This window comes from Mustelus asterias, unplaced genomic scaffold (genome assembly GCF_964213995.1).
Source record: "Mustelus asterias unplaced genomic scaffold, sMusAst1.hap1.1 HAP1_SCAFFOLD_2879, whole genome shotgun sequence".
Taxonomy (NCBI): Eukaryota; Metazoa; Chordata; class Chondrichthyes; order Carcharhiniformes; family Triakidae; genus Mustelus; species Mustelus asterias.
The window spans coordinates 23996-34631 of NW_027592824.1; the positions used below are offsets into that span (position 1 = coordinate 23996).

Here is a 10636-nt window from a genome sequence, read left to right on the forward strand (position 1 = left end):
GCCATTCAGCCCATCGAGTCTGCACTGACAACAATCCCACTCAATCCCCCTAACCCCACACATTTACCCTGCTAATCCCCCGGACAGTAAGAAGTTTAACAACACCAGGTTAAAGTCCAACAGGTTTATTTGGTAGCAAAAGCCACACAAGCTTTCGGAGCTCCAAGCCCCTTCTTCAGGTGAGTGGGAATTCCCCCGGACACCAAGCGTCAATTTATCATGGCCAATCAATCTAACCCACACATCTTTGGACTGTGGGAGGAAACCGGAGCACCCGGAGGAAACCCAGGCAGACATGGGGAGAATGTGCAAACTTCATACAGTGACCCAAGCCAGGAATCGAACCTGAATTCCTGGCACTCTGAGACAGCAATGCTAACCACTGTGCCACCGTGCCATCATTGTTTGAAATTTCCCCAGAAAAGCTTCCAATTGTGTGCTGAGATTCAAATGGTGCTCAGAGACGCCCAGATTGTAGACAAAGCAATGAGAAAACATGGTGGTCAATAATTTTCAAAGGGCGGCAAGGTGGCACAGTGGTTAGCGCTGCTGCCTCACAGCGCCAGGGACCCAGGTTCAATTCCGGCTTCTGGTCACTGTCTGTGTGGATTCTCCACATTCTTCCTGTGTCTGCGTGGGTTTCCTCCGGGTGCTCCGGTTTCCTCCCACACTCCAAAGATGTTAGGTGGGTCAGGTGGATTGGCCATGCTAAATTGCCCTTTAGTGTCCCAAGATCTGCAGGTTAGATGGATTAGCCATGCTAAATTGCCCCTCAGTGTCCCAAGATGTGTGGGTTAGGTAGATTGGCCAAGCTAAATTGATCTTAGTCTCGGGGAATTAACAGGGTAAATATGTAGGGTTACGGGGATAAGGCCTGGGTGGGATTGTGGTCGGTGCAGATTCGATGGGCCTCCTTCTACATTGTAGGGGTTCTGTGATTCCAGCAAGATGAGGGTCATCATTCTGCCCGGACTCCACCATTGCTACAGCAATCCGTCTTTGCTGCCCTCTACTGATTTAGGGATTTCCGGAGAAATTCCTGAACCTTTGGCCACAGGTCCTCCTGTGCAAATGAATGTGCCTCGGCATTCCCGCCCCACCTTGTTGGCACGCCTACCACCGCGTGGTGAGAGGCATAGCAAAAGGGGAAAAATGGGGGCTCCAGGTAATGCCCAGCTCCTGGATAACTGAGGATCTGAAAATTATCCTTGCCATGCTCTTCCAACCTTTTTATGGCCTCAAGGGCAAAGAACTTGCTGTTCCAGTTCCTATCGTCTTCCCCGACAACGAAGAGGATGGTTCCCTCAGCCATTTCTATTGGCATCATACTGTCCTTGTTAACTCTGTTTATTATCTCAAATATGTCTGCAACTCCCGAGTCTGCAATCCGCATTCGGCTTATTGTGTAACCCAGAGCAGCAGAAACCAGCTCATTCTTGAAGCGCAGTCCAAGTGCAGCACTGGTGATGCATCCATTGATAACAACGGCTGCAAGCACATCTGGCAGGAAGGTGGCCATTGAGAGAACCAGATCTGCGCCTTTTGATATTCCCATCGCTCCAATGCCAGGACCTTTAACCTGGAAGACATTTCTGAATTATTCATTAAGGGCAACATATACTCAGAACAGCGACACACAATAAGATCATGTTCCTGAAAGAGAAAATAAACTGGAGGATTAAGATTCTGTAAGACAGGTGCTCCTCTGGAGAAAGGGAGATGATGGCGCAGTGGTAATATCACTGGACTAGTAATTGAGAGACCCAGGCTAATTCTTTGGGGCCAGAGTTCAAACCCCAGCACAGCAGATGAATTCATAGAATCCCTACAGTTCAGAAAGAGGTCATTCGGTCCATTGAGCACAATCCCATCCAGGCCCTATCCCCGTAACCCCACATATTTACTCAACTAATTCCCCTGACATGAAGGGGCAATTTAACATGGCCAATCAACCTAACCTGCACATCCTTGGAGTGCGGGAGGAAATCGGAGCACCCGGAGGGAAACCCACGCAGACACTGGGAGAACGTGCATACTCCGCACAAACAGCGACCCAAGGCTGGAATTGAACCTGGGTCCCTGAGGCTGTGAGGCAGCAGTGCTAACCACTGGGCCGTCGTGCTGCCCACATGATGCTTAATATTAGAGATCGGTGTCACAGATAAACAGCAGGCCGACTCCATCTCAGTGCAAATGTTACTAAATGTAAGTTATTTATCTGATTAGGTAACTGACCTTTGGATGCTCCCGCAAAAACGTCACAGCTTCTTCGAAATATCCTAAGTCAAGGGTTAGCTTGTCTTTGGGAAGGTCGGCATGGTGTCGGTAGGCTAACGCCAGTGTTGTAAAACCATGGTTTGCCAAGAGGCTGGCTCTGTATTCTGTCAATCTACTTTGCATTTCGTTCACACAAATCACTCCAGGAAATGGCCCCTTTCCTGTTGAATTCAAAAAACGTTATTCCAATGTTGATGCCTCTTCTGAATTGTTTTGACTTACCTCGTTCCCGTCATCTAATCCCAAAATCCCTGGTCTTCCTCCCTCCTCTCACCTGATTGCCGGTCTAATCCCACTTTGCTTCTACCCTCTGATTTTTCTGGTGGTCAGAACTGTTGCCAGTTGAAGGCTGGACAGCCTGGCAGGTGGCTGCCATGTGAAGATAAGTCCAGCGAGGTCCCGTCATTGAATTTGGCAAGACCTCCTCGCACCTGCCACTTCCAGGTTCCCCAACCCCTCTTCAGTCACTTAGATTCTGTGCAAGGTGGAGTCTTATATGTTGGAGGAAGATATACATAGAGACATAGAAACAGGAGCAGGAGGAAGCCATTTGGCCCTCTGAGCCTGTTCTGCCATTCATTATAATCATGACTGATCCCCCAACTCAATAGCCTGATCCCACCTCCCTCCCATATCCTTTGATCCCTTTAGCCCAAGAGCTATACCTAACTGCTTCTTGAAAACATTCAATATTTTAGCCTCAACTGCTTTCTGTGGTAGCAAATTCCACAGGCTGACCACTCTCTGGATGAAGAAATTTCTCCTCATCACATTCCTAAATGGTCTACCCCATATCCCTGTGACCCCTTGTTCTGGACTCCCCACCATCTGGAATAACCTTCCTGAATCTACCCTGTCTCGTCCTGTCGGAATTTTATAGGTTTGTATGAGACCCCCTCCTCATTCTTCTGAACTCCAGCGAATATAATTATAACCAACTCAATTTCTCATGCGATTGTCCTGCCATCCCAGGATAAGTATGGCATGTTTCGGCAACCTCACTTGATCAAGTTTTTCAAGGAAGTGATGAAGATGATTGATGAGGGTAGGGCAGCGGATGTTGTCTTCATGGACTTCAGTAAGGCCTTTGACAAGGTCCCTTATGGCAGACTGGTACAGAAGGTGAAGTCGCACGGGATCAGAGGTGAGCTGGCAAGATGGATACAGAACTGGCATGGTCATAGAAGACAGAGGGTAGCAGTGGAAGGGTGCGTTTCTGAATGGAGGGCTGTGACTAGTGGTATTCCTCAAGGATCAGTGCTGGGACCTTTAACGTGAGGTCGCACCGGTGGCACAGTGGTTAGCACTGCTGCCTCACAACGCCAGGGACCTTGCAGCAAGACATCCCTTCTCCTGTACTCGAATCCTCTTACTATGAAGGCCAACATACCTTTTGCCTTCTTTGCCGCCTGCTAGCATTGCATGTTTACCTTCAGCGACTGGTGTACGAGGACACTCAGGTCTCGCTGCACAAACAGTAAGCACAGTAACAGATTGTGAGCACAGTGTTAGACTTCAAACAGTGGAGAAAATATCAGAGGTGCTTGCATGGCGAGTGAGGACTTGAAAGTTCAATCCGGAAAGCAGCAACCTAGTAACAGTGTGCTGGCGAAACTTGTTCAAACAGGTTTACGATTGGTTAATTAGGGCTCTTTATCTGGAAGAGGGAACACATTAATTGAAATATAACCACCCAACTAAGTGGTTGAGGATGTATTTGTTAAAAGCAGGATGATGTACACATTTCATAATCCCCCTGGTTTTCCGGCCAGCTTTGATGGATGAGTGCAAACGGCAAACAATATATCCCCCCTCCGTAGAGCTGAGGACAATTGATTTATACTGAGAGGGTGGGAGTGGGGGGGGGGGGGCTGTAATAGGACAAAGGGAATGGAAATGAGGATGAAGAAGGTTGAGAGAGTGGCTAGAAGTGTCCATTAAGAGATCAGAGTGTGTGAATGGCAGAACAGAGGCACGGATGGCCAAGGCAGTTGCCCTGAAGGGGTGTGGGGGGGGGGGGGGGGGGGGGTTTGGGGGGGGCGGGGTTGCATGAAGCAGAGCGGGAATGGAGAAGTGGAAAAATGGAAGTGAGAAAGAAGGATGATAAAAATGGATGAATGAAATGAAAAGAAGAAACTGAATGAAATAAAAGAAATGGAAACGGGTTGAAGGAGGAGGAGAGAGAGCCCATCCCCTGAAGCTGTTGAACTCAATGTTCAGTCTGGAAGGCTGTAAAGTGGCCAATCGGAAGATGAACCTTGAATCCAATTCAAGGTCCCCACAAGGGAGACAAACAAGATCCAAGCTGACAAGACGAGACATTGCACCCCATCCTGGGCTTGACCTGACGCCCAATCTTAGCCAAAAGGCCGAGAAAATACATCCAATATTCAATGTGAAAGAGGTTTGCTATCGGTAACATACTTTCCAAAAGAATTTATTTTATGCACCATCTGTCAATTGTGGTAAAAGAATGGTATCCATAGATAGAATCATAGAAACCCTACAGTACAGAAAGAGGCCATTCGGCCCATCGAGTCTGCACCGACCACAATCCCACCCAGGCCCTACCCCCATATCCCTGCATATTTTACCCGCTAATCCCTCTAATCTACGCATCTCAGGACACTAAGGGGCAATGTTAGCATGGCCAATCAACCTAACCCGCACATCTTTGGACTGTGGGAGGAAACCGGAGCACCCGGAAGAAACCCACGCAGACACGAGGAGAATGTGCAAACTCCACACAGACAGTGACCCAAGCCGGGAATCGAACCCAGGTCGCTGGAGCTGTGAAGCAGCAGTGCTAACCACTGTGCTACCGTGCCACCCCAATCGTTCCTTCAACAATCCCCGTCCTACACGAAGGCCTGGCACCCAAACAGAGATCTGATATTGCATGACCGCCCTGTGGATAAAATTGTTTCTCTATGTAATCAATACTTCGAACATAGAATCATAGAATCATTGCAGGGGGAGGCCATTCGGCCCATTGAGCCTGCACTGACTACAATCCCACCCAGGCCCTATCCCGTAACCCCGCCGTATTTACCCTGGATACTGAGGAGCAATTTAGCATGGCCAGTCCGCCTCACCTGCACATTCTGGGACACTAAGGGGAAATTTACCATGGCTAATCCACCTAACCTACACATCTTTGGACACTGAGGGGAAATTTAACATGGCCAATCCACCTAACCTACACATCTTTGGACACTGAGGGGAAATTTAACATGGCCAATCCACCTAACCTACACATCTTTGGACACTGAGGGGAAATTTAACATGGCCAATCCACCTAACCTACACATCTTTGGACACTGAGGGGAAATTTAACATGGCCAATCCACCTAACCTACACATCTTTGGACACTGAGGGGAAATTTAACATGGCCAATCCACCTAACCTACACATCTTTGGACACTGAGGGGAAATTTAACATGGCCAATCCACCTAACCTACACATCTTTGGACAATGAGGGGCAATTTACCATGGCCAATCCACCTAACCTACACATCTTTGGACACTGAGGGGAAATTTACCATGGCCAATCCACCTAACCTGCACATCTTTGGACACTGAGGGGAAATTTAACATGGCCAATCCACCTAACTTACACATCTTTGGACACTGAGGGGAAATTTACCATGGCCAATCCACCTAACCTACACATCTTTGGACACTGAGGGGAAATTTAACATGGCCAATCCACCTAACCTACACATCTTTGGACACTGAGGGGAAATTTAACATGGCCAATCCACCTAACCTACACATCTTTGGACAATGAGGGGCAATTTACCATGGCCAATCCACCTAACCTACACATCTTTGGACACTGAGGGGAAATTTACCATGGCCAATCCACCTAACCTACACATCTTTGGACACTGAGGGGAAATTTAACATGGCCAATCCACCTAACCTACACATCTTTGGACACTGAGGGGAAATTTAACATGGCCAATCCACCTAACCTGCACATCTTTGGACACTGAGGGGAAATTTACCATGGCCAATCCAGCTAACCTACACATCTTTGGAGAGTGGGAGGAAACTGGAGCATTTCACATTTACATTTTAAATGTTAAGTAATTATTAGTCTTATTTTAGTCAATGTTCACCCCTCAGGAATTAATGGAAGCTGTCTGGATCAGTATTTTACCCTTCCGATTAGTTTAGCTAAACGTTGACTATGCAAACATTTACAGGTAGCCTAAAATGCTTCCTAAAATGTAACTTGGTTAGTAGATGCTTGCTCATGTGCCTAAACTCAAGCCAAGCTACAATATAAAATACAGAAGGTGTTTGAACACTGATGATAAAATACAATTCAATTTCATACTGTGTTAAAAATGTAGAATCTTTAATCTTGAAATCCCACTTTCTGTCTACACTTCCCGCTGCCTCGGAAAAGCAGCCAGCATAATCAAGCATCCCATGCACCCTGGACATTCTCTCTTCCACCTTCTTCCGTCGAGAAAAAGATACAAAAGTCTGAGGTCACGTACCAACCGACTCAATAACAGCTTCTTCCCTGCTGCTGTCAGACTTTTGAATAGAGCTACCTTGCATTAAGTTGATCTTTCTCTACACCCTAGCTATGACTGTAACACAACATTCTGCACTCTCTCGTTTTCTTCTCTATGAACGGTATGCTTTGTCTATACAGCACGCAAGAAACAATACTTTTTACTGTATGCTAATACATGTGACAATAATAAATCAAATTAAGATATTTAATTATTCTTTTCTAAAGCAAAAGTATTATGCACCTTCAATTTTAGAAGATTTTTATAGGGGGGTCCAATTGTGTGAAGAGTTGTTATTGGGACGATTGGGTCTGACACAGTGTTAGAGCACAGCCCAGTGTCTAGATATCAATAGCACTTTCCCACAGTGAGAAAAACACAGAATAATGTTGATGTTAAATTTGAAATCAGGTCTTACCTGGTGGGATGAAGAGGATGCCTTGGACCCTGCCCTCTCTGACTGGGATCCTGCTAACCCCTTCCTTCATGAACCAGCGTTGGTTGGTGGCGGTGGCCAAAGGCTGGTGAGTGAGCTGCTCCAGGCTGCAATGTCCATCAAACACCTGGATGTGGACAGAGAGGGGGGAAGAGGCCACGTCCCTCTTGACCAGGCGAGTGAAGGTGGTTTGGGGGCTGAGTGACCAGAGGAGCCCCATGGGCTGGATGCCGGTGTAGTGTCCCCCCAGGGAGGGGGAGTGAGCCGGGTCCAGCTCGCCCTCGCCGTCTGCCCGGTAGAAAGCCAAGGAGTGGAAGAGCTGCCCCTTCTCGTCGCGGAGCCAGGCCTTCATGGCGACCGGCTGCAGCGGTGAGAGGCCGCTCACCCGCATCCGCAGCGGCTCGTCGAACAGGGAGTCGGGGCTGGGCTGGACCCCGATGCTCACCGCCATCCCGGCTCGGTGAGCCAGCGGGACATGGCGGCTCAGGAGGGACTGGGAGCCGGTCAGCGCCGCCCGGAACTGGCTGGACAGGGACATGGAAACCAGGGACAGCATTGGCACTGAGGATCTGAAGCCTTTCGCTGTCTGGCTTGCTGGAATTGCCCTTCTGAAATCTCGCTATGAGGGTTCAATATCCAGCATCCACATCTTCCCAGCTGTTGCCAGGAAACACAGTGATCCAAGCTAAGCGTTTTAACTGGGGATTGAGACATGACTTTCTGAAAAGAACACACACGGCAGATTTCCTTGTAATTTGCACTTTACACAAATGGAGATGCAAACCAGAGCAGAAATCCTAAGGCCAGAAACAACCCAGCACAGCTCCGTCAACAGGACTGACACTGTATGCAGAGGAACATACTATTTGGTCCCGACGTATCCCATTTCTGCTCGCTCCCCAAAACTTTTAAAATTCCCTCTCTCTATCTGTCCTTTCAGTTTTTTTTGCTCGTTTTTTCATTCAGGATGTGGTGTCACTGGCTGGGCCAGCACAGACATTCTCTCTTCCACTTTCTTCCGTTGGGAAAAAGATACAAAAGTCTGAGGTCACGCACCAACCAAGTGATCAAGGACTCTTGGCCATGCTGAATTGCCCCTTAGTATCAGGGGGATTAGCGGGGTTACGGGGATGAGGCCAGGGTGGGATTGTTGTCAGTGCAGGCTTGATGGGCCAAATAGTCTCCTTCTGCACTGTAGGGATTCTACGATTCCATGACCCCACGCACCCCGGACATACTCTATTCCACCTTCTTCCGTCGGGAAAAAGGTACAAAAGTCTGAGTTCACATACCAACCAACTCGAGAACAGCTTCTTCTCTGCTGCCATCAGACTTTTGATTGGACCTACCTTATATTAAGTTGATCTCTACATCCTAGCTATGACTGTAACACTACATTCTGCACTCTCTCCTCTCCTTCTCCCCCATATACTATATGACTGTGTTTTATCTGTATAGCACGCAAGAAACAATACTTTTCACTGTATCCCAATACATCTGACAATAATAAATCAAACCAAATTTATTGTCCATCCCTAATTGCCCTTGAACTGAATGGCTTGCGAGGCCATCTCTGAGGGTATCTTAAGAATCAACCACATTGCTGTGGGTCTGGAGTCGCATGTAGGCCAGACCAGGTAAGGACAGCAGATTTCCTTCCCTAAGGTTCGATTCCCAACTTGGGTCACTGTCTGTCTGCATGTTCTCCCCATGTCTGCGTGGGTTTCCTCCGGGTGCTCTGGTTTCCTCCCACACTTCAAAAGATGTGCTGGTTAGGGTGCATTGGCCATGCTAAATTCTCCTTCAGTGTACCCGAACAGGCGCCGGAGTGTGGTGACTAGGGGATCTTCACGGTAACTTCATTGCAGTGTTAATGTAAGCCTACTTGTGACTAATAATTGAACTTTAAGCTTTAAATTAAAGGACATTAGTGAACCAGATGGGTTTTTACAACATTTGACAATAGTTTATAGTCATCAGTAGATTCTTAATTCGATGTTAATGTCAACATTTGCCATGGTGGGATTCAAACTCGGGTTCTCAGAACATTACCCTGGGTCTCTGGATTATTAGTCCAGTGACAATACCACTGCACCACAGCCTCCCCTATCATATCTTGAAAACGTTAATGAGAGAACACCCCTTAATCCTCCAAATCCCAAATAATCCAATCCTAACATGCACAATCTCTTCTCATGGCTTTAACATTGCAGTCCACTCCAGGTATCCCCCTAGTGAATCAACGCATTCACCATGCAAGGCCAATGTATCACTCCCAGGTTGTTGTGCCCAGAACTTCTCCAGCTGTGTTCTAACCAGGGAATTGCATTGCTCAAACTTGACTTCTATCCTAGTCCTCTAGATATAAAGAGGTTGGGGGGGTGGGGGGGAGAGATTCTTCAGCCTTATCAGATGGTTGGCAGGAATCCCAATGCCCTGCTAAATGGGGCATCGGTTAAAAATCGGGTGTATTAAAGGGTGAGAGATTATTGGGCTCTGCAGAGGGTGTAATAGTGCACGAATCACACAAAGTTAGTATGCAGGTACAGCAAGTAATTAGGAATGCTAATAGAATGTTATTGTTTATTATGAAGAAATTGTATACAAAAGTAGTATCATAGAATTCCCCCAGTACAGAAAGAGGCCATTCGGCCCATCCAGCCTGCACCAACAATAATCCCATTCAGGCCCTATCCCCATAACCCCACATATTTACCCAGCTAATCCCCCTGACACTTAAGGGGCAATTTAGCATGGCCAATCCACCTAACCCCCACATCTTTGGACTGGTGGAAGAAACCGGAGCAAACCCACATGGGGAGAATGTGTAAACTCCAGTCATCTGAGGCTGGAATCGAACTTGGGTCCCTGGCACTGTGAGGCAGCAGTGCTAACCACTGTGCCACCGTGCCACTCCCATTTGGCTCCCATGACCCTGTCAATGTAAATTACCGCTGACTCAAGAGAACATGTTGGAAATGCGGGTGTATTTCCATACTCGCTTCTGTGTCTTGCCAAGAGACGCGCAATGCATATCCAAATTTATTAATTTAACCTTATCTTTGCCTTTGTATGATCCGTCAGTGACTAGTGGGGTTCCGCAGGAATCTGTGCTAGGATCCCCAACTGTTCACATTATATATTAATGATTTGGAAGAGGGAACTGAATGTATTATCTCCAAATTTGCAGATGATACAAAGTTGGGTGGGAGGGTGAGCTGTGAGGAGGATGCAGAGATGCTTCAGCGTGATTTGGACAGGCTGAGTGTGTGGGCATCTGCATGGCTGATGCAGCATAATGCGGATAAATGTGAGGTTATCCACTTTGGTAGCAATAATAGGAAGACAGATTATTACTTGAATGGGTGTGAATTGAGAGAGGTGGATAC

The 10636-nt window shown here is 47.4% G+C and overlaps 1 protein-coding gene across 1 annotated transcript; it reads right to left on the minus strand.

The window, feature by feature from the left end:
• Nucleotides 1–897: 897 nt before the first annotated feature.
• LOC144490107 (acyl-coenzyme A thioesterase 1-like) lies at nt 898–7728 on the minus strand. The gene is made up of 3 exons (XM_078207918.1): nt 7230–7728; nt 2236–2438; nt 898–1579 (listed from the first exon to the last, which is right to left on the minus strand). Exons 1-3 carry the CDS (start codon nt 7696–7698, stop codon nt 1010–1012), a joined length of 1242 nt encoding a protein of 413 aa, XP_078064044.1. The 5' UTR covers nt 7699–7728; the 3' UTR covers nt 898–1009.
• Between the last annotated feature and the right edge of the window lie 2908 nt (nt 7729–10636).